We start from the raw sequence: 24,111 nt of genomic DNA, 5'->3' as shown, positions 1-24,111 counted from the left end.
CATCCTTTAGCAGTTCATGACCAAGTTAGCTGTATCCAAACAGTGACTAGTTGTCGGCAAGCTAGCCGATACGCTAGCTAGCTAGCTTTTTTTTGTTGTTGTTTTACTTCGGCAAGGAAAGTCTTTACTAGCTACACCAAGCTATCTGTTTTTGTTACAGCTAAAAACATAGCATCCAAGCTATGGCGACGAAAGCATCTCCCACCCCAAACGAGGAGAAGCTCTCGGCACGAATCTGCTCTTGAGTAAAGAAGATATCGGCCAAGGACACCCACTCGGTGTGCTCTGCTTGCCTTGGGATGCAACATGCCCAGAAAGCATTAGCCTCCCCCGGCTCCTGTCCACACTGTGCCTTCTTCACTGTGAAGAGCCTCCGTCGCAGGCTACCACGCCAAGCTAGCCTGAGTCAACAGGACCCTAACATGGGGGCCGGCATCCCCGATGGTGCACCTGAGGTGTTGATATCCCCACGGGAGATTGTGGAGCGACGGCTAGCATGAGCTGGGGGCGACCAGCTCGACGCCATTGCCCCGCTGTTGGAAGACTCCAGCAATGACCTCGCGACCCCCCCGTCGGGCTTCCTGATTGGAGATGACATGACTCCACATGTTTTTCAGACAGTCTCCTTTCAGAATCATTGGATGGAGACGAAGACTCCTTCAACCCCTCAGGCCAGGCCACCAAGCCTCCTGCCGGGGAATCTGAAACCTGACACGCAGGTGGGGCGCAATCCCCACCAGCTCTGTGTGGACCTGTAGGACGTGTGCAAACGCGCTGTGAATAAACTGGTGATTCCCTGGCCCAATGCAGTAGCAGAGAACACCACGTCCCGCTACGAGGGTAAGAGGCTACCCAAAGCCGAACGGGCAGCCAGGCAATTACTGACAGTCTTCCCAGAATGTCTGGAGGAGGTTACCCGTACCTGGAGTACACCTTTCTCCTCCAAGAACCCTGTCCAAGGTGGGTCGGTGTTGGACTGTGTTGACATGACGGGGATTGGGCTTGCCCACATGCCCCCCATCGAACCCCTGGTGGCTTCCCATCTACACCCCAGCCAGAAGTCCTCCATGACATCGACTGGCCCCACCTTACCAACCAAGTACGAGCGCTTCCAGTCCTCTGCGACAGAGAAGGTCTACAGGTCGGTTGCCACAGCAGTGAGGGCTCTCAGCACCACCTCCATGCTCTCGGCATACCAAGCTGAGCTACAGGAGGAGCTAGCGGTCACACCAGAGCCGGGTCTATGGGATGAGATCTGTATTGCCACAGAACTCAACCTGCGTCTGCTCAAAGCCGCTGTCCAGGCGTCAGGGAGAGTGATGGAGCTCATGATATCCCAGGAGAGGGTTCGATGGCTCAACCTATCCACGGTGTCTGATAGTGAGAAGCTGAAGATCCAGGATGCTCCAGTAGACCCTAAAGGCCTTTTCGGTCCCACCGTTGAGATGATGCAGAAAAGGTGCGAGGAGAAAAAGAGGGAGGGTGAAGCCCTCCAGCTCTGTCTGCCCAGGAAGAAACAGCCCAGTGCCTCGCTGCACCTTCGCCCAGGCTGCAGCGGGTCGACCCCCCTCAACCTTTAAGATCCCCAGGCGCCCAGCTCCCCAAGCTGCGAACCCAGGGCAGCAGAGAACCTCGGACTCTAAGGGCCCCTAGTCTAAGAAACCCCCCTTCCCACCCATGGCACCAAGGGCCAGCCTGCCCCTAACCCCACCCAGGGGGTAAGGAGGAAGAAGCGAATGGCCTAGCAATGTCCACATCGCCAGAGAGGCGAGAACCGTCTACCACAACCACTGTTCTATCCCCTCCTCCAACCCTGAGCCTGTTCCAGGGTGCAAGTTCCCAGGCACCTCAGTGTTCTTTCCGGCATACCGGGCCCAAGTTGGTGGTCACAGAGTACAGCCCAAAGAGGAGAAGAGACAATGTTCAAATGGATGCCCCTACAAGGCCACTCTCTTGTCTCACAAACACTCCCCAATGTCAGTTCACATAAAAAATGTTAACACTAGCGCGACCAGGCTAGAGGCCAAGAAAGCAGTCAGACGTTGTTTCTCAAAAAATCTAAACAAACACGGTGCCTCCCTATAACGCCACTGGAGGGCGCTACCGCTCCTTCTGTGGTGACAGGCCACATAAGCGCTCTCCCGCTACGAACTGTCACACCCTCCCCCCGACAGAGGATGCTGTTGCACCATCTATGGGGGAAGGTATGCCCTCTCTCAGAGCCGAGGGAGAACTGGCGGACATGCGCAGTGTCAAACTGGGTACAGGGCATGATAGACAGCGGATACAGACTACAATTCGCTGTCACCCCGCCTCGAATCATGGGAATCATATACACTCAGGCTCAGGGGGAATCAGCGCGTGTACTCCAGGAGGAAATCACATTGCTAATAGGGAAAAGGGCAATAACAATTGTTCCTCCCGAGCAAAGCCACTGCGGTTTTTACTCGAGATATCTCCTTGTTCCAAAAAAGGGGGCCCGCATACGCCCGATCTTAGATCTACGTGCTCTAAACAGGCACATGAGAAAGTAGACGTTCAGAATGTTGACACACACTGCTCTGCTACGTTCTGTGCGCCCAGGCGATTGGTTCCTATCCGTCGACCTGAAGGATGCTTACTTTCAGATGTCAATATACCCCCCTCACAGGACATTTCTCAGATTCGCTTTTCAAGGCGTAATCTACGAATTTCTGATGCTCCCTTTCGGCCTCTCTCTGTCACCTTGTGTATTTATGAAGTGTACGGAGGTAGCCATAGCCCCACTCAGAGAGAGGGGCATTCGGATGATGACGTAAATAGACGATTGGCTGCTGTGTGCGCAATCGAGACAAGAGGTCTAAGAAAAGAGTCAGCTATTATTGGAACACCTGACATTTCTAGGTTTCAGAATAAACATTTACATTTACATTACATTAGAATAAACACAGTAAAGAATAAACACATTAGAATAAACACAGTAAAGAGCGTTCTGATTCCCACGAAGACAATCTCATTCCTAGGTTTAATCCTGGATTCAGTATCTTTCAAAGCTCGCCTCGTATAAGAACATTCCAAGATTGCCTAGCACTGTTCACAGAGGGAACCTGGTCTCTTTCAAAACATGCCTGAGGCTACTAAGGTTGATGGCATCGGCTTTAGTAGTCATCCCATTAGGACGTTTGAATATGAGAGGGTTTCAAGGCTGGGTCTCTTCTCTGGGTCTGAGCCCAAACGTCACATACATCACCGTGTACAGATCTCCATAGACTGCATAGTAGCGCTGTGCCCCTGGAGGCACTGGAAGTTTCTGTCACAGGGTGCCCAGATGGGCACTGTTTTATCCAGAACAGTAGTCACGACAGACGCATCTCTCGGTTTGGGGTGCGACCCATGAGGGCAGAGCAGTCAACGGGGTGTGGGGACCCCATCTCCGTTCTACTCACATAAACTGCCTGGAACTCCTTGCAGTGTCCCTAGCATTAAAGTCTGTCCTCTCATTTCTGGAGGGTCGTCATGTTTACATTTACATTTACGTCATTTAGCAGACGCTCTTATCCAGAGCGACTTACAAATAAGTGCATTCACCTTATAGCCAGTGGGATAACCACTTTACAATGTTTTTTTTTTTTTTTGGTGGGGGGGGAGAAGGATTACTTTATCCTATCCCAGGTATTCCTTAAAGAGGTGGGGTTTCAAATGTCTCCGGAAGGTGGTGAGTGACTCCGCTGTCCTGGCGTCGTGAGGGAGCTTGTTCCACCATTGGGGTGCCAGAGCAGCGAACAGTTTTGACTGGGCTGAGCGGGAACTATGCTTCCGCAGAGGTAGGGCAGCCAGCAGGCCAGAGGTGGATGAACGCAGTGCCCTCGTTTGGGTGTAGGGACTGATCAGAGCCTGAAGGTACGGAGGTGCCGTTCCCCTCACAGCTCCGTAGGCAAGCACCATGGTCTTGTAGCAGATGCGAGCTTCAACTGGAAGCCAGTGGAGTGTGCGGAGGAGCGGGGTGACGTGAGAGAACTTGGGAAGGTTGAACACCAGACGGGCTGCGGCATTCTGGATGAGTTGTAGGGGTTTAATGGCACAGGCAGGGAGCCCTGCCAACAGCGAGTTGCAGTAATCCAGACGGGAGATTACAAGTGCCTGGATTAGGACCTGTGCCGCTTCCTGTGTAAGGCAGGGTCGTACTCTCCGAATGTTGTAGAGCATGAACCTACAGGATCGGGTCACCGCCTTGATGTTAGCGGAGAACGACAGGGTGTTGTCCAGGGTCACGCCAAGGCTCTTCGCACTCTGGGAGGAGGACACAACGGAGTTGTCAACCGTGATGGCGAGATCATGGAACGGGCAGTCCTTCCCCGGGAGGAAGAGCAGCTCCGTCTTGCCGAGCTTCAGCTTGAGGTGGTGATCCGTCATCCATACTGATATGTCTGCCAGACATGCAGAGATGCGATTCGCCACCTGGTTATCAGAAGGGGGAAAGGAGAAGATTAGTTGTGTGTCGTCAGCGTAGCAATGATAGGAGAGGCCATGTGAGGATATGACAGAGCCAAGTGACTTGGTGTATAGCGAGAATAGGAGAGAGCCTAGAACTGAGCCCTGGGGGACACCAGTGGTGAGAGCACGTGGTGCGGAGACAGCTTCTCGCCACGCCACTTGGTAGGAGCGACCGGTCAGGTAGGACGCAATCCAAGAGTGAGCCGCGCCGGAGATGCCCAGCTCGGAGAGGGTGGAGAGGAGGATCTGATGGTTCACAGTATCAAAGGCAGCAGACAGGTCTAGAAGGACAAGAGCAGAGGAGAGAGAGTTAGCTTTAGCAGTGCGGAGAGCCTCTGTGACACAGAGAAGAGCAGTCTCAGTTGAATGACCAGTCTTGAAACCTGACTGGTTTGGATCAAGAAGGTCATTCTGAGAGAGATAGCAAGAGAGTTGGCTAAAGACGGCACGCTCAATAGTTTTGGAGAGAAAAGAAAGAAGGGATACTGGTCTGTAGTTGTTGACATCAGAGGGATCGAGTGTTGGTTTTTTGAGAAGGGGTGCAACTCTCGCTCTCTTGAAGACGGAAGGGACATAGCCAGCGGTCAAGGATGAGTTGATCAGCGAGGTGAGGTAAGGGAGAAGGTCACCGGAGATGGTCTAGAGAAGAGAGGAGGGGATAGGGTCAAGCGGGCAGGTTGTTGGGCGGCCTGCCGTCACAAGTCGCAAGATTTTATCTGGAGAGAGAGGGGAGAAAGAAGTCAAATCATAGGGTAGGGCAGTGTGAGCAGGACCAGCAGTGTCATTTGACTTAACAAACGAGGATCGGATGTCGTCAACCTTCTTTTCAAAATGGTTGACGAAGTCATCCACAGAGAGGGGGGGGATTCAGCAGGGAGGAGAATGTGGCAAAGAGCTTCCTAGGGTTAGAGGCGGATGCTTGGAATTTAGAGTGGTAGAAAGTGGCCTTAGCAGCAGAAACAGATGAAGAAAATGTAGAGAGGAGGGAGTGAAAAGATGCCAGGTCTGCAGGGAGTCTAGTTTTCTTCCATTTCTGCTCAGCTGCCCGGAGCTCTGTTCTGTGAGCTCGCAATGAGTCATCAAGCCACGGAGCTGGAGGGGAGGACCGGGCCGGCCGGGAGGATAGGGGACATAGAGAGTCAAAGGATGCAGAAAGGGAGGAGAGGAGGGTTGAGGAGGCAGAATCAGGAGATTGGAGGGAGAAGGATTGAGCAGAGGGAAGAGATGATAGGATGGAAGAGGAGAGAGTAGCGGGAGAGAGAGAGCGAAGGTTGCGACGGCGCATTACCATCTGTGTAGGGGCAGAGTGAGTAGTGTTGGAGGAGAGGGAGAGAGAAAAGGATACAAAGTAGTGGTCGGAGACTTGGAGGGGAGTTGCAGTGAGATTAGTAGAAGAACAGCATCTAGTAAAGATGAGGTCAAGCGTATTGCCTGCCTTGTGAGTAGGGGGGGACGGTGAGAGGGTGAGGTCAAAAGAGGAGAGGAGTGGAAAGAAGGAGGCAGAGAGAAATGAGTCAAATGTAGACGTAGGGAGGTTGAAATCCCCCAGAACTGTGAGGGGTGAGCCATCCTCAGGAAAGGAACTTATCAAGGCGTCAAGTTCATTGATGAACTCTCCAAGGGAACCCCTAGCAGCTACTGTTCTAGTCAGAACAGACAATACCACTGTTGTGGCTTACATAAACAGACACAGGGGACTGAGATCCCCTCACTTACACACACTGGCACACAGACTGATTATGTGGAGCAGTGTGCATCTCCAGTCACTGAGAGCTACTCATGTACCGGGAGTACTGAATCTGGGGGCAGATTTACTTTCCAGGGGGAACCCTCTATACGGAGAGTGGAAGCTTCACCTGGAAGTAGCCAATCAGGTTTGGATGCACTTCGGCATTCCAGTAGTGGATCTTTATGCATCGATGGAAAATACTCAGTGACCACTGTTCTTTTCCCTGAGGGATCGGGAGGTACCGATGGGAGTGGACACGTTGGCGCACGAGTGGCCACTCGTCCTCCTGTATGCATTCCCCCCACTGGCCCTGATTTCCCCCACCCTAGCCAGGGTGCAGGAGAAAGGTCTATCTCTCATACTAATAGCGCCACATTGGCCAGGGAAACACTGGCTAGCGGAGATCACTCAACTGCTATGCAGCCATCCGTGGCCCCTTCCCTTGCGTCGGGACCTACTGTGCCAGGCGCGAGAGGAGATTTTCCATCCTCACCCGGAACGGTTGGTACTCTGGGCCTGGCCCGTGAATGGTTCAACTTCAACACTGCCGGGCTTCCTCAAAATATAATTTAGACTATTCAGAGTGCTAGCGCCTCATCCACCAGGTCCCTTTATAATTGTAAATGGCGAGTGTTTGAGGAATGGTGCACTGAATCACAGGCAGTGCCATTCCAGTGCTCTGTCCCGGTAATCCTGTCGTTTCTACAGGAATGATTAGAAAAAGGATAGGCTTTTTCTACTATTAAGGTATATCTAGCAGCTATTTCGGCTTGTCATGTGGGTTTTGGGAGCACGACAGTGGGGCAACACCCCCTTGTCGCCCGTTTTATGAAGGGTACAAGTCACTTGCGTCCGGTGTCCAAACAGATTGCCCCGTCATGGGATTTATCAATTGTTTTGGATGATCTATGCCAACAGCCTTTTGAGCCCCTGGATCAGGTGGAGCTGAAGATGCTTTCATTTAAGACCTCGTTATTACTAGCATTGGCCTCCGCCAAGCGTGTAAGTGACATTCACGCACTCTCTGTGCACTTGTCATGTGCACAATTTGCACCTGGTAACAATAGGGTATCATTGCGGCCTAACCCTGCCTTTATCCCTAAGATTGTTAACCCATCTTTGATGTGTCTTCCTCTGGAGCTAGTAGCTTTCTATCCCCCACCGTTTTCCTCTCCGGAACATCAACGGTTGCATATGTTGTGTCCAGTACGCGCTCTGCGCATCTACATGGACAGGACTAAGGGATTTAGGAAATGTGATCAGTTGTTTGTTTCCTGAGTGAAACCTCACACAGGTAAAGCGCTCACTAAACAATGCCTATCTCACTGGATAGTGGGGGCTATTGCTTTGGCCTACACAAGTAAGGGTCTTCAGTCTCCTGCTGGCCTACGAGCTCATTCCACTAGAGGAATGGCAACGTCCTGGGCTTTATTTAAGGGCATATCTATCCAAGATATTTGCTCAGCAGTGAGTTGGGCTTCGACTCATACATTTGCAACATTTTATAGGCTCCATGTCACTGCACCGACCCTGGTGCATACTGTTTTAGGTGTAGGATCTTCTGAAGGGCAAAGCCCATTTGTGTGATATATCGCACAGGGCAGTCGGTCGTCAGGATAAGCTTGTCTGGCAATACAGGTGTCAGTATATCCCATAAGTACCGAAACGAATACTTGAAAGATAACTTTAGGTTACGACTGTAACCCACGTTCTCTAATAGCATGAGTGAGGTATTTCACCAGATCACCCTCCTTGCATGAGCGAGGAAGAGGTGTGGCTTATTTTTGAATGACTCAGAGACGCCGCGTCGGATCTTTTATAGGGTAGGAGGGACATCCTTCCCCGACACACACGTCTCGACGTCCAGCCAATCATGGCTGGCGTAGTGTAATAAAGGTTTCTGATTAATACGCTGGGGGCGTATCCCATAAGTGAAATACCTCACTCATACTATCAGAGAACTGGGGTTACAGTCGTAACCTAAAGTTTTGTTAACCTTAAGAGCCCCAACACTCGGTCTGAACACGCATCACTTGCAGTAAGGTTTTGGAAGCATAAGGACCTATCTTTATCAGTGATAAATAATTTTCAAAAAACTATGTTAAATTGATACACATTTTATAGGGTTAGGATTCCCACAGTGCTTACCGAAAACATCTCCTAAAACTTGTATGTAAACGGAAGACGTGTTATCTCTGAAAAATACTGTTGGCTGGAACTGCTAAAACTGTGTACAGTACGTGTATTTTCCATTTGTGAAATTATTTTGATGTGATATGAAAGTAGATTTATGTTTCTAGAACTGTACCGCAATTGAGAATCGATTCACGTTTAGATGGAGTATTTGGCTGTTTTGGCTTCCAGAGCCAATTCGCCTTTAAACAGTCAGAACATGTAAGGTCCTTGGACTATAAGGAGTAACGTTAGCCTCAGCCCCATTCATAAACTGTAGGCTATAAAATATTATGGATATACTGACAAGATGTCTCCCCGCCCTAACAATGGGGGGAGTCATCCACAAAACGGCACAGCGGGCTGTCTAGCTCCCACCTAACCTTTCTTTGCCAAAGACTTTGGACTGGTGGATACATCTCATTTAGCATAGCCACCTCGCGAGTTGCCGGGATGTTACGTATCCTACTTACACTACATTACCAAAAGTATGTGGACACCTGCTCGTCGGACATCTCATTCCAAAATCATGGGCATTAATATGGAGTTGGTACCCCCTTTGCTGCTATAACAGCATCCACTCTTCTAGGAAGGCTTTCCACTAGATGTTGGAACATTGCTGTGGGGACTTGCTTCCATTCAGCCACAAGAGCATTAGTGAGGTCGGGCACTGATGTTGGGTGATTAGGCCTGGCTCGTAGTCTGCATTCCAATTCATCCCAAAGGTGTTCGTTGGGGTTGACGTCAGGGCTCGGTGCAGGCCGGTCAAGTTCTTCCACACCGATCTCGACAAACCATTTCTGTATGGACCTCGCTTTGTGTACGGGGGCATTGTCATGCTGAAACAGGAAAGAGCCTTCCCCAAACTGTTGCCACAAAGTTGGAAGCACAGAATCGTCTAGAATGCCATTGTATACTGTAACGTTAAAATGTCCCATCACTGGAACTAAGGGGCCTAGCCCGAACCATGAAAAACAGCCCCAGACCATTGTTCCTCCTCCAAACTTTACAGTTGGCACTATGATTTGGGGCAGGTAGTGTTCTCCTGACATCCGCCAAACCCAGATGGTGAAGCGTGATTCATCACTCCAGAGAACACGTTTCCAATGCTCCAGAGTCCAATGGTGGCGAGCTTTACGCCACCCCAGCCGACGGTTGGCATTGCGCATGGTGATCTTAGGCTAGTGCGGCTGTTCGGCCATGGAAACCCATTTCATGAAGCTCCCGACGTACAGTTCTTGTGCAGACGTTGCTTCCAGAGGCACTTTGGAACTCTGTAGTGACTTGCAACCGAGGACAGACGATTTTTACGCATTACGCCTTCAGCGGTCCCGTTCTGTGAGCTTGTGTGGCATACCACTTCGCGGCTGAGCCGTTGTTGCTCCTAGATGTTTCCACTTCACAATAACAGCACTAACAGTTGACCAGGGCAGAAGTTTGACCAACTGACTTGTTGGAAAGGTGGCAAGTTGAAAGTCACTGAGCTCTTCAGTAAGGCCATTCTACTGCCAATGTTTGTCTATGGAGATTGCATGGCGGTGTGCTCGATTTTATACACCTGTCAGCAAGGGGTGCGGCTGAAATAGCCGAATCCACTAATTTGAAGGGGTGTCCACGTACTTTTGTATATATAGTGTATATCAGTACACTCCTAAGAACTTAAGCATTACAAAACTTATATTCGATCAAATAAACCTCACGTTGCAAATAAGCCATACATTTTTTTTGTTGACCAATTTCGACACTCATTGACCATACAAAAACTCCTTGCTTTGGAGGACGAAAAAACGCTACCTGCTGGAGGGAGACACGGAGTTGGGCCTCTCTCTTCCTCTCTGAGGCTACTATACACAGTGAAACTGCACCAGCCCGTGGTTAGCAGCTGCAGAAACCCCATAGATGTAGAAACACTCGCGGCGTCAACCAGCCGCCATTTTACATCATCGGGACACGAGTGAAAACCAGAACTCAACCGGACCTACGCCGGGAATCGTAGATTTTTTCTTTTTTTTGTAATACCCTGAAATCAGACAAAATCAGCACCGTGCACCTCAGTGAACTATCAAATGGTAAATATTTGCATGATTTGCCAACTGGTCAAGTTACGGATAGGTGAAGATGTTTGTTCTTGCAGTGTTTTCAAACAACGTGTAACGTGGTTAACGTTAGCTAACTAGCAAGCTAGCTAATCCTACCCGGCATTTTGAAAATGGATTCCAGAGCTAACGTCATTTGCTAGACAGCTAAGTTAACTAGCTAGTTATTTGGCGGCTGGACACCAGGCCGGGGCCACGGCGTAGCTAGCTAGCTATGTTAGTTCCACCAGCGAACCGGTGGCAAATATTTCAGACAATAAATTCCGGAAGAAGGGGTTAACGTTACAGTAGTTAACGTTAGGTGATGTATTAGCAAATACTTGTATAACTAAACCTCATTGTTCTATCTGTGGTATTAGTTTGCTTGCTAGTTTACAGTGCATTGTTAAACAAGACTACTAACGTTACACCAGTACCGTCAGTGGCCACAAAACACGTGTAACGTAGTTAGCTGGTTCCGCTCGTATGGGTTCCTACACGAGTCCAAAAACGCATCCAAATGTTAGCTACTGACTGTAGCTACCGTTAGTTATAGTTAACGGTTAACTGACTCCCAGGTCCGTCATTAGCATCATTTCCGAAGTTCAGTATAAAGCCGCGTAACTCTGGACTTGTCCTGTTCTCAGACCAGTTATTTTTTTCAGGCACTGTTAGCTTGCTAAAACAAGACCATCTTAGAACATTTCTCTTAATTGCAGTAGTTTCATGATTAGCATGATCATAAAAGGGTTGTTGCAATACTACAACATTTCCCAGTCTTTAATTCATTTGACTCATTGCGTTACACAGATGTCTGGAGACATGGCGACCGATCAGGTGACCGATCAAGTAAATGGAAATGGTACAGAAGAACCAATGGACATAACTACAGTGGACACAACTGCAGCTGAAGTTAAACATTCAGACCATTTCCAGACTTTATTAGACGCTGGTTTACCTCAGAAAGTTGCTGAAAAATTAGATGAAATTTACGTAGCAGGTAAGTGCAACTGCCGTTTTTTGTTGTGTAATCTATTTGCAGTTTGTATTTACCAAAGCAACTTTGTCTGATTTCTTTACAAAATGGGTACAAACAAAGCAATCCTCACCATACCAAAAAACTGTATTTCTGAGTGGGAATTTGAATGCATTGTGTCTGGACAGAGTAGAGAAGCTATGGCTTAATGTGGATGGAAGCCTATTGTGGATTATTATACATTTTGAAACTGAGAAGCTGGAGTGGGTGGATGGGGGAGGGTTGTCTTGATATGGTCTCAGGGGCAATCTGAGGCCAGCTTGGCATATGCAGGAACAATGGCACCAGCTGCCTAGACTGGGACAATTGATGTCCCCAGAAGCACATTGTGGACATGCTAATTATAAATAATATAAAGAAAAGCATAACAGGGCTCATAAGACATCTGTATTTACAAGTACAGTTGACTGACCTGGGTTACAGTGTGATTATTGCTTTTGCTTGTGGGTGCAGATAGCAAGATAGTTTCCCTCTTTTGATAAGCTGCATGTTTGTTAATTCCCTTATGTTTCTGTTATCATAAATAATTTCATGTTTTATTCACAACTAACCTACTACTTGAGAACTGGTTACTTTTTCTAGCAATATTGACTACTTTCTGTTTTGATTGTCCACATGATGATATCTATTACTCAAATCCTGGAGCAACTGAACATTGCTGTGATGGTTTACCGCTAAGATCTGATTGGACATAATGCCATGTCTTATTGTGCTGTCATTGGCAAACAAAATGGTTATATTTGGAATGTCTCTCTTCTACAGGACTGGTAGCGCACAGTGACCTAGATGAAAGGGCTATTGAAGCCTTAAAAGAATTTAATGAAGAAGGTGCTCTGCAAGTCCTGCTTCAGTTTAAGGAAAGTGATCTGTCGCACGTGCAAGTAAGTGGATGCTACGTTACACTTGGTTGAGGATGATTTTCTGATTTAAGGAAACGCTGGGAGGACCTAAAAGCTCTAATTTATCCTTGCAGAACAAAAGTGCATTTCTCTGTGGAGTAATGAAGACTTACAGACAGAGGGAGAAGCAAGGGACCAAAGTTTCAGATTCCACAAAAGGACCAGATGAGGCAAAAATAAAAGTATGTCAACACCAGGAAGTTTACTTTCCATGCTCTTTGTAGAAATGAAACATGCCTGTTCCAATCTCTTCCCACCGCCTTGGCATATTGTAATAGTTGGGCATTTGTTGGCAGACTTGATCTTGACTCCACTTAGCTTGTCAGAGTATTATACCAAGGTTCCAAAAGTCTGTCAATTTAGGCTGTGACAATATATTTTTTTGCATAGCTGAATATTTTGGTTATTTGTGACAATCAAGCATTGTTTTTGTGTAGTTGCAACATTTAATCTATTTATTTTGATAATGTCAGGCGCTGCTTGATAGAACCAGCTATACACTTGATGTGACAACGGGTCAGCGGAAGTATGGAGGCCCCCCTCCAGAGTCTGTGTATTCAGGTGCTCAACCCACTATTGGAACAGAGGTAAGGTCTTTACCTTTCAGTGAACAAACACTTATGAATGAGACCATCAAACATCTACAAATCGCTGTTTGTCCTAATGATGACATTTGTAGTTCTGGAGTGACTCTTGTTACACTTTTATGTCCAAGATGGCGTAGCAGTGCGGTCGTGTAAATAGCCTGTTTTGCATTTTATTTTATTTTTCGTACATATTTCCCTATCACACTTTTCGTCCTTCTACTAAATATACTTTCCTGCAACCCGCCTCACTCAATGTGGAACGGATTCTATTATTGACTTACCTTTTATCTAGAATCTCCAGTTGAAACTAACTAGCCAGCTAACTAGCTACTTGCTATTAGCCACAGTTAGCGGTTTTCACCCAGAACATCGGATTTTCTGCCGGAATAACTGAATCACTGGACATTAACACCGGATCGCAACTAGCTAGCCACAACCGAATGGATGTTGCTGTTGGCTAATCACCACTGCCCCCGAAGCAAGCACCAGTTAGCCTTGAGCTAGCCTCGAGCCAGGCCCATATCCCGGCTATCTACCTCTGTCTACCGGACGGGAGTAGCCAGCTAACTAGCTACTTGCTATTAGCCACCGTTAGCGTTTTTTCACCGTTGTCCGTGGCCTGCACTACCTACCAGCCAGCTCTAGCCTGGACTATTATCGGCCAGTCTGCACTGTCTGCACAGCGCGTTATCGACCCAGAACATATCGGTTTTTCTGCTGGAATCACTGAATCACTGGACCTTTAACTCCGGATCATCGCAACTAGCTAACTGCAACCAAATGGATGTTGTTGTTGGCTAATCAGCATTGAGCTAGCCTCGAGTCAGGCCCATCTCCCGGCTATCTACCTCTCTGTCAACCGGACGGGACCTCCTAGAGTCGACACGGAGCCCCGCCGATCCATCACGACTGGTCTGCCGACGTAATCATCTGTGGTTTCAACAGGCTTCCCATTGCGACGACCACGAAGGTCCATCTGCTAGCCCCGGCCCACTAGCACACGCAAACAACAGCCATGCTTCCTGCTAGCCTGTGCTGTAGCACCAATTCGAACTGCTCTCGGACTCACATATTGCTGTTCACTGGACCTTATTATCACTCAGCTGCACAGCTGATGCCTGCTGGACTGTTCCTTTACACGGTACCCTGTCCTGTTTATCTGTTTAGCTTCAGCCCAAACTTTCATCGCCATTACCAGTTGTTGTCTTAATTCTCTCTAATAACACCTGTGATTTCTTTATGCCTCTCTCCCATGTCAATATGCCTTGCCTATTGCTGTTCCAGTTAGTTGTTATTATACAATTTCACTGTAAAGCCCCAAGTTCCTCTCAAACTGCCTCAAATAGCTCCTTTGTTCCACCCCCCATACACGCGGAGACCGGCTCAATCGGTGCCTCCAGTGATGCTATCTCTTTCATTGTTACCCAACGCTTAGGTTTACCTCCACTGTACTCATATCCTTCCATATCCTTGTCTGTACATAATGCCCTGAATCTATTCTACAACGCCTGGAAATCTGCCCCCTTTACTCTCTGTACCCAACGCACTAAAAGACCAGTTCTTAAAGCCTTTAGCCGTATCCTTATTCTAGTCCTCCTCTGTTCCTCTGGTGATGTAGAGGTTAACCCAGGCCCTGCAGCCCCCAGTATCACTCCTACTCCCCAGGAGCTATCATTTGTTGACTTCTGTAACCGTAAAAGCATTGTTTTTTTGCATGTTAACATCAGAAGCCTCCTCCCTAAGTTTGAGTTATTCACTGCGTTAGCACACTCCGCCAACCCTGATGTTCTAGCAGTGTCTGAATCCTGGCTTAGGAAGGCCATCAAAAATTCAGAAATGTCCATCCCCAACTACAACATTTTCCGTCTAGATAGAACTGCCAAAGGGGGTGGAGTTGCAATCTACTGTAGATAGAGCCTGCAGAGCTCTATCATTCTATCCAGGTCTGTGCCCAAACAGTTTGAGCTCCTACTTCTAAAAATCCACCTTTCCAGAAATAAGTCTCTCGCTGTTGCAGCTTGCTACAGACCCCCTTCAGCCCCCAGCTGTTCCCTGGACACCATATGTGAATTGAATGCCCCCCCCCCATCTATCCTCAGTCGTACTGCTTGGTGACCTAAACTGGGATATGCTTAACACCCCGGCCATCCTACAATCCAAACTAGATGCCCTCAATCTCACACAAATTATCAATGAACCTACCAGGTACAACCCTAAATCTGTAAACATGGGCACCCTTATAGATATCATCCTGACTAACTAGCCTCCAACACTCTACTCAGCAAATTGGATGTAGTCTATCACAGTGCCATTAGTTTTGTCACCAAAGCCCCATACACTACCCACCACTGTGACCTGTACGCTCTTGTTGGCTGGTCCTCACTACATGTTCGTCGTCAAACCCACTGGTTCCAGGCCATCTATAAATCACTGCTAGGCAAATCCCTGCCTTATCTTAGCTCATTGGTCACCATAGCAGCACCCACCCGTAGTCTGCGCTCCAGCAGGTATATCTCACTGGTCATCCCCAAAGCCAACACCTCCTTTGGCCGCCATTCCTTCCAGTTCTCTGCTGCCAATGACTGGAACGAATTGCAAAAATCTCTGGAGCTGGAGACTCTTATCTCCCTCACTAACTTTAAGCATCAGTTGTCAGAGCACCTTACCGATCACTGCACCTGTACACAGCCCATCTGAAATTAGCCCACCCAACTACCTCATCCCTATATTGTTATTTATTTTACTCTTTTGCACCCCGGTATCTCTATTTGCACATCATCTCTTTCACATCTAGCATTCCAGTGTTAATACTAATTGTAATTATTTTGCACTATAGCCTATTTATTGCCTTACCTCCATAACTTGCTACATTTGCACACACTGTATATATATATTTTCTGTTGTATTTTTTGACTTTGTTTTTTTACCCCATATGTAACTCTGTGTTGTTTTTATCGCACTGCTTTGCTTTATCTTGGCCAGGTCGCAGTTGTAAATGAGAACTTGTTCTCAACTGGCTTACCTGGTTAAATAAAGGTGAAATAAAATAAAACACAGAGCTTACAGCTAAGATCTGGCTGGGTAGAAATTTAAAACACTGAAGTGTAACAAAAAAAATCCCCCCTTATGCCCTTGAGTTCCATTAATATTTTATGTGTATACATTTCCAGAACCGAGCACTTTCACATCTGCTCACAGATGTTTCTTCATAACATGTTCCCTCCCTTTCCAGATATTTGTTGGGAAAATTCCTCGAGACTTGTTTGAGGACGAGCTGGTGCCGCTCTTTGAGAAGGCGGGACCTATCTGGGATCTACGTCTAATGATGGACCCCCTTAGTGGACTGAACAGGGGCTATGCCTTCGTCACTTTCTGCACGAAAGAGGCTTCCTCAGAAGCAGTAAACCTGGTGAGTGTCTCCGTGCCTTGACTAGGGTTGCAAAATTCCAGGAACTTTCAATAAATTCCCTGGTTTTCCAGAAATCCTGATTGTAGGATTCCGTATTTCCTGATTATACACTCCTGATTCCGGGAATCCTCTAACCGGGATTTCGGATAAACCAGGGAAGATATTGAAAGTTCCCAGAATTTTCCAAACCAAACCTTGACACTCCAGTTATGGCATCCTCTACAGCAGGGATCTCCAACAGGTCGATCGTGAGCTACCCCACCTACAGTATCAGTCAAAAGTTTGGACACACCTACTCATTCAATGGTTTTCTTTATTTTTACTATTTTCTACATTGTAGAATAATAGTGAAGACATCAAAGCTATGAAATAATACACATGGAATCATGTAGTAACCAGAAAAAGTGTTAAACAAATCAAAATATATTTTAGATTCTTAAAAGTAGCCACCCTTTGCCTTGATGACAGCTTTGTACACTCTTGGCATTCTCTCAACCAGCTTCACCTGGAATGCTTTTCCAACAGTCTTTAAGGAGTTCCCACATATGCTGAGCACTTGTTGGCTGCTTTTCCTTCACTCTGCGGTCCAACTCATCCCAAACCATCTCAATTGGGTTGAGGTCGGTTGATTGTGGAGGCCAGGTCATCTGATGCAGCACTCATCACTCTCCTTCTTCGTCAAATAGCCCTTACACAGCCTGGAGGTGTGTTGGGTCATTGTCCTGTTGAAAAACAAATGATAGTCCCACTAAGCGCAAACCAGATGGGATGGCGTATCGCTGCAGAATGATGTGGTAGCCATGCTGGTTAAATGTGCCTTGAATTCTAAATAAATCACTGACAGCGTCACCAGCAAAGCACCATCACACCACCTCCATGCTTCACAGTGGGAACCACACATGCAGAGATCATCCGTTCACCTACTCTGCGTCTCACAAAGACACGGCGGTTGGAACCAAAAATCTCAAATTTGGACTCATCAGACCAAAGGACAGATTTCCACCGGTCTAATGTCCATTGATTGTGTTTCTTGGCCCAAGCAAATCTCTTCTTATTGGTGTCCTTTAGTAGTGGTTTCTTTGCAGCAATTTGACCATGAAGGCCTGATTCACGCAGTCTCCTCTGAACAGTTGATGTTGAGATGTGTCTGTTACTTGAACTGCATTTATTTGGGCTGCAATTTCTGAGGCTGGTAACTCTAATGAACTTATCCTCTGCAGCAGAGGTAACTCTGGGTCTTCCTTTCCTGTGGCGGCCCTCATGAGAGCCAGCTTCATCATAGCGCTTGATGTTTTTTGCGACTGCACTTGAAGAAACGTTAAAAGTTCTTGAAATGTTCCGGATTGACTGACGTTTCTCTTTGCTTATTTGAGCTGTTCTTGCCATAATATGGACTTGGTCTTTTACCAAATAGGGATATCTTCTGTATACCACCCCTACCTTGTCACAACACAACTGATTGGCTCAAACGCATTAAGAAGGAATGAAATTCCACAAATTAACTTTTAAGAAAGCACACCTGTTAATTGAAATGCATTCCAGGTGACTACCTTATGAAGCTGGTTGAGAGAATGTGAAGAGTGTGCAAAGCTGTCATTGAGGCAAAGGGTGGCTACTTTGAAGAATCTCAAATATAAAATATATTTTGATTTGTTTAACACTTTTTTTTGGTTACTACATGATTCCATATATGTTATTTCATAGTTTTGATATCTTCACTATTATTCTACAATGTAGAAAATAGTAAAAATAAAGAAAAATCCTGGAATGAGTAGGTGTCCAAACATTTACTGGTACTGTATGAGTAGCTCGCCAAACAATTCTGAAATTACATGCAATTTTCACATGTTCCACTGCAAACTGTGATAAACAAATCTCACAAGTATCAGCTACTATCTAATCAACGCAACATTGACAGCATCCCAACCCCTGGTTAGCCACTATTGGCTTAAAAAGCTAACTCTAACACAGTATCTGCCAATGAGTGAAAAACAAAACAAGTCTAAAACCAACAAAAAATTAAACCAAACATAATTTGGGGAAACATAATTTGGAGAGACATTTTTTTGCTTTTATAGGGCCCCCTTAGTAGTTTTATTAACCATGATTTTACCAGGTATATTAACAGAACACAGTGCTCTACTTTTTCTTGTACACTAAGGACCCGGGGAAGAGTTGCAGGGGAGGGAGGAGAATGTACCTATTTGAAAGCCACCAAAAAATGAGTAGCTCATACTTAAGAAGGTTGGAGGACCCAGCTCTACAGTATTCCTCATGTCTAATATGAAATGTATTTTCAGGCTTTATCGGTTTAATCAATTTGAAAGTATGAACTTTCTGTGCCATGGCGGTTTCATATTTATGCTTGTCACCCTGGTTGACGAATTCCTCTCTTTCCGTAGTGTAATAATCATGAAATACGCCCCGGCAAGCACATTGGAGTGTGTATATCTGTTGCCAATAACAGGCTGTTCGTTGGCTCCATCCCCAAGAGTAAAACGAAAGAGCAGATGGTGGAGGAGTTTGCTAAAGTCACAGGTAAGAAAAATCTTTGCTGATTAGTGAGATTGGGGCTCTTCATTTTATTAAGTTAATGACATGTCTTGTGGTTGTAACTAACTACATCAAGATCAGATTTGCTTTAGCTATGAGAATGTGATATTTAATGCAGTTTAAACCTGACCTGACTTTTTCTTTTTCCAACAGAGGGTCTTAATGATGTCATACTGTACCATCAGCCGGATGACAAAAAGAAGAACAGAGGTTTTTGCTTTTTGGAATACGAGGACCACAAAACTGCTGCTCAGGCCAGACGCAGGCTGATGAGTGGCAAGGTGAAAGTCTGGGGGAACATGGTTACTGTGGAATGGGCAGACCCCATCGAGGAACCCGATTCAGAGGTCATGGCCAAGGTAGGTGCTCTGCTGATTGCAAAGTGATGAAACACTGGATAAATGAAGTGTATCCCAAATGACACCCTATTCCCTATATAGTGCACTACATTTGACTAGGGCCCATTGGACCTGCTCAAGAGTAGTGCACTATATAGGGGATAGAGCGCCATTTGGGATGATACCAGGGTTTCTGAATGGTGCCAAATTAACTTAATCTTGGGTATACAAATCCCTCTGTTGAAGGAGAAGGGAAAATGTTTCGTTTCCCACCTGAAGTCTTGCTTGCAGTTTAACAAAATACAACAGCTAGTCTTTAACTGGGTAGAGATCACACTTATGTCTTTGTGGAAACCATGTACTTGAAATTCTTAATACGTTTCCTTTCATGCATTTCAACCCACAGGTCAAAGTTTTGTTTGTCCGAAACCTTGCGAACAGTGTTACTGAAGAAATACTGGAAAAATCCTTTGGCCAGTTTGGTAAACTGGAGCGAGTGAAAAAGCTGAAAGATTACGCCTTCATTCACTTTGATGAGCGGGACAGTGCAGTCAAGGTACTGACATTGAGTGATAATATAATGAGAATACACTGCTGTAAGTACATGACAGTGTATAGGTGTGTAATTGTATGATGACTGTTGTTTGCCACCATCTCCACAGGCATTGGCTGAAATGAATGGCAAAGATCTAGAGGGAGAGCACATTGACATAGTCTTTGCAAAGCCCCCCGATCAGAAGAGGAAAGAACGCAAAGCTCAGAGACAAGCAGCCAAAACAAACATGTAAGAAGTCTTCCAAAATGTTACAAATGTTACTGCTCTTTACAAAAGGCTCCACTTTTCAAAGCCCAATTTGAAATGGTTGCATGACTGATTCTATGTTCTAATCCCATAAGAACAGTTATGAGTCCATGTGTGTACAGTGTCTTGAAAGTTTTTGCATGGTTCTGCTTGTTTTTGCCCTATAGGTATGATGATTATTATTACAACTACGGCCCCCCTCAGTTGCCCCCTCCCACAAGAGGCGGCCGGAGTAGAGGTGGTGGTAGGGGAGGGTATGCTTACCCCCCAGACTATTATGGCTACGAGGATTACTACGATTATTATGGTTATGATTACCACAATTACCGTGACGGATACGAGGACCCCTACTACGGCTATGATGACTATCAGGCTCCCGTTAGAGTAAGAGGGGGCAGAGGTGCCTGGGGCGCATCTCCAGCCAGAGGCCGAGGCGGTGCAGGCGCTTTCAGGGGCAGAGGTGGCTTCTCACCGCGTGGTGGTCCAGGATCAAGCAGAGGAGGTGGGCGAGGTGCCAGAGGAGGTGTGCAGCAGAGAGGCCGCGGCGGGGTACGTGGTGCAAGGGGTGGCCGCGGTGGAAATGTAGGAGGAAAGCGCAAAGCTGATGGGTACAACCAGCCAGATTCCAAGCGGCGCCAGACCAATAATCAGAACTGGGGCTCTCAACCCATTGCTCAGCAACCGCTCCAAGGTGGTGATCGTTCTGGTAACTATGGTTACAAATCTGACAACCAGGAGTTTTATCAGGATTCTTTTGGGCAACAGTGGAAGTAAAACATTAGGGCTTTTTTTTTAGACGCTTGATCTGATTAGCTGTAAATCCATACAGTTGCCTCCCTTTTTTCCAATTTGGTGACATCTGGCAAGTTTTGTCTTGTATATATTTTCATAATCCGCTTGGATTCGAACCGTAGATACAATCCCACCTGCTTCTGGCGAACTGGTAAATTTTTTACAAAGTTGATTGTGATTTCCATAATGTTTTGACAATTTGCAATCATGTGCTTCAGCTCTCTATTTGGCTATAGTAGTATTATGTATGTTTTTATCAATTCTGGTCTCCATGTCTTAAGTAGCTAACAGCAACAACGCTTATGTCTCTTAAACATGTAGCCTCGCTTTTTAAAACAAATGAAATTACAATTTGTATGTTACAGAAGGTAATTCTAGGAAATAGCTTGTCTTGTAAAAAAAAAAAAAAAAAAGATGAAAAAAAGGGACTAGTCCTATTTTTTGCCTTTACATTTTGGCTTGTATTCTTTGCTGTTTGTCTGCTTTAATAAACATACACGCACAAGTGTACAAAACTTCAAATTGTGTTGCAAATTCATGTTTCGGCAAATTCTCTCTTTAAATTGCCTTCAAATTTAAGGCTCCTTGTGGAAGAAAAGGACTAAAGGTTTGCCTATGTTAGCCACATGCTGCAACGTCACTTTTGCATGCCATCAAATTTTTTATCACATAGTTCAGCAGTCGGCATATTTCCACAATTCAAGTGTTACGTATGTGTAGAGACACTCCATCAGTATTTTTTAATTAAAAGCCATATCTCAAACATTCTGCTGTCAATTTGATTTCACAATTTTTTGTAGCCCAAATTAAATGGATTTTCATTAAAGAAATGCCATGAAAATAAGTGACATCTTTCTCTGATGGCCACTTCAAATCTGTCCCGTTGGCTATTAAGAAAGCACAATTTGTGAAGCTTTTCTTGTCCCAGAAGGATCTATATAGTCATTGGTAGCCTTAACACTGATCTTGCATGTTTCTCAAAAAATCCTAATTGAGCAATGGTGGGAAATAATTGGCATGCATAGACTGTCTGTATGTAGTGCTTGTAGTTTGGCCATAAGCCCTAATCTTTCCACATCCCAACTACTTAACTTGTCTCCTTTTAAAGAACACAGCAAAGCCACTGTTCTGCATGACCTTTTCCTAAAGGCATAGACTTGTTGCATGTGAAGTTGAAAGGTGTGGAAGTCGGGGGAATGCTTACAAGAGTGTTTGTCTTTAATGTGCAGTAGCCTGTTTTCTGTAGTTACATGTGTTTAGATGTTATGTGGTCTTCTGTTGTGATCTATCTTCTAATTGCATCCTTTTGTTACCTGACTAGCAGGGAAAAGGGGTCGAGGCCGGTCCTGACCTGTCACTATGAAGACTGACCTGCTACTTACTGTATGTGGGGTTACACCAGGAAGCTGCCAGTGGAAGTGATGGTAAGGTCAACTCAATGGTCCAATGATATTCCAACCTTACAGCAGCGTATCTCCCAGAACTGCCACAGGAGAAGATGATCAAAAGAGAAGTCAAGTCACTTGCTTGCCACCTTCCCCCATATCCCCAAAGAATATGCCATTTTAAATGACTGTTGAAGATGTTGAGATTTCCCAGCGGACTCTTCATCCTGAAATGAAATGTAGTTATGTCTTTTGCACTTTGTCTAAGTTTGAAGTGGCTCAGAGGAGCTTGATGCTAATGTATATTTGTGTGCTTAATGCAGCTTTATGCTGGAATAGACATGTTTAATCCTGTTTTGATTTGGATTGGTTTTAAGATCATGTTTTAGCTGTAACCCCCTGGCATAAATAGGCATTCCAGGAAAGTGGTTATTTTCAGAACTTGTCTTTAAAGGGTTGGTTAACTACCTCTGTACAGAGGATTCAACTGCCCTGTTTGTACTGTAAATAGGAAAACTTCATTGGAAGCAGGGCTTGTTCCCCCCACTAAATATTAGGACTGTGACGATACCAGCATCGTACTAGTTTTTCCATGGCAAAAATGACAACACGAAGCAGACCAAACTCTTTGGTCCTTTAAAAATCTACTGTATGTATAATATTGTGTGCTATAGCTTGGAAAATAAATAGATGTGACTCTGGATGACACCATAATGTTTGTTTCCAACATTAGGGTTTTGTTTCCTTGCCACAATACGAGTATCGCGATACTGGTATCGTCCCGGCCCTACTAAATATGCACAAGGGCAACAGCAGAGCACTTAGTTTTTTTATTATAGGTGCTGCGTGCTATTTGTCTGACACTGCGAACAGTCAAACTCAGCGTGTTAAAGAATCTCATGTAATGAGCCTGAATGAACAAGCCCTGCTTTCATCTGGTTTGAACTGAATTTGCAATGTGCTTCTTCAGATAATGTAGTTACTGGTTGTATTATAGTTTAGGAAAATGTTACTTTTGTAAAAGCTTGAACACCAGAAAGACCTACTTTTTTCAGAAGCTTTGTAGTGTCCCTTTCTTTGCTCAATGGGATAGGAAGTCTAACTTTTGTACATGATCGCATCCCTTTTGTAAGGTTGCATACACTGTTTGAAAGCCATCCACCTACTTTGTGTACAGAAATTTGCCTAATCATGTTGTACAACGTGAACATTGATCAGACATCCAACCAGCTGCCTTTTTGTCACATTTGACATATGTGACAAGTGTCTTCAATTTGCATCATGTTGAGCATGTGATTAGTAGCCTAGTTAGCTGGATATGACTGGTTTTATCCAGTTCAAAAGGGATGCTGCAGCTTTTTGAAATTGCTTAAAGTAGACTGAACAACTTGATCAGGTTTTGTACACAGTTGACTCCCTCAGTAAGTCTATCATTACACAACTCTTTGAAATAATGTTACCAGTGTTAAAATATTGTTGGTGGCTAACAAGTTTTTTTGCAATCTTGCAAATAAATTGTTTTATACTGTAAAGTGAGGCGAGTAACTTATTTTTAAAATAAAGGTCTTGATTTTATTGCAGTGCTCTTGTTACTGTATATCCATGTGTATGTTAATGGTTATAGTCATAAGTGTATAGATGTATTGGTAATTGGTGACAAGACTGACAATTCAACAACTCAAACATGCTGATTAGTACACTACTACACTCACTCCTTTTTCTGGAATTTACAGCAATAGTCAAAGATTTATTTTGTTTACCGATGTTCACGTCACTATTTAAAAACTACACGAGTTTAATTGTAAATGCCAGAATTTTCACATCAATAATAAGAGGATTATTAACGACCGTTACAGAAAAT

The 24,111-nt window shown here is 45.5% G+C and overlaps 1 protein-coding gene across 8 annotated transcripts; it reads left to right on the top strand.

Moving 5' to 3' along the window:
* The first annotated feature begins 10,268 nt into the window (after positions 1-10,268).
* Positions 10,269-23,825, top strand: LOC121552850 (heterogeneous nuclear ribonucleoprotein Q). 8 transcript variants are annotated; one of them, XM_041865927.2, is made up of 12 exons: positions 10,269-10,443; positions 11,260-11,449; positions 12,248-12,366; positions 12,459-12,566; positions 12,858-12,971; positions 16,204-16,380; positions 18,783-18,918; positions 19,087-19,292; positions 19,678-19,827; positions 19,934-20,055; positions 20,241-20,622; positions 22,190-23,825. In XM_041865927.2, the coding sequence occupies exons 1-12, from the start codon at positions 10,441-10,443 to the stop codon at positions 22,226-22,228; spliced, it is 1,746 nt and encodes a 581-aa protein (XP_041721861.1). In that variant the 5' UTR covers positions 10,269-10,440; the 3' UTR covers positions 22,229-23,825. The 8 variants fall into 8 exon arrangements, with proteins under 8 accessions (XP_041721861.1, XP_041721860.1, XP_041721859.1 ...); XM_041865926.2 differs by having other exon boundaries at positions 22,187-23,825; XM_041865925.2 differs by having other exon boundaries at positions 10,271-10,443; positions 20,241-20,764.
* Positions 23,826-24,111: the final 286 nt, after the last annotated feature.

The sequence above is a fragment of the Coregonus clupeaformis genome, chromosome 36 (assembly GCF_020615455.1).
Source record: "Coregonus clupeaformis isolate EN_2021a chromosome 36, ASM2061545v1, whole genome shotgun sequence".
Taxonomy (NCBI): Eukaryota; Metazoa; Chordata; class Actinopteri; order Salmoniformes; family Salmonidae; genus Coregonus; species Coregonus clupeaformis.
Note: the sequence above shows the minus strand (reverse complement) of the source record. Positions and strands in the feature narration are given on the sequence as shown.

What these genes read in the sequence shown, in the direction of transcription:
- LOC121552850 (XM_041865920.2), top strand. An exon ending in AACCCACTATTGGAACAGAG is followed by an intron (nt 12,972 to 16,203) that starts GTAAGGTCTTTA and finishes CTCCCTTTCCAG; the next exon opens with ATATTTGTTGGGAAAATTCC. An exon ending in ATTCAGAGGTCATGGCCAAG is followed by an intron (nt 19,293 to 19,677) that starts GTAGGTGCTCTG and finishes TTCAACCCACAG; the next exon opens with GTCAAAGTTTTGTTTGTCCG.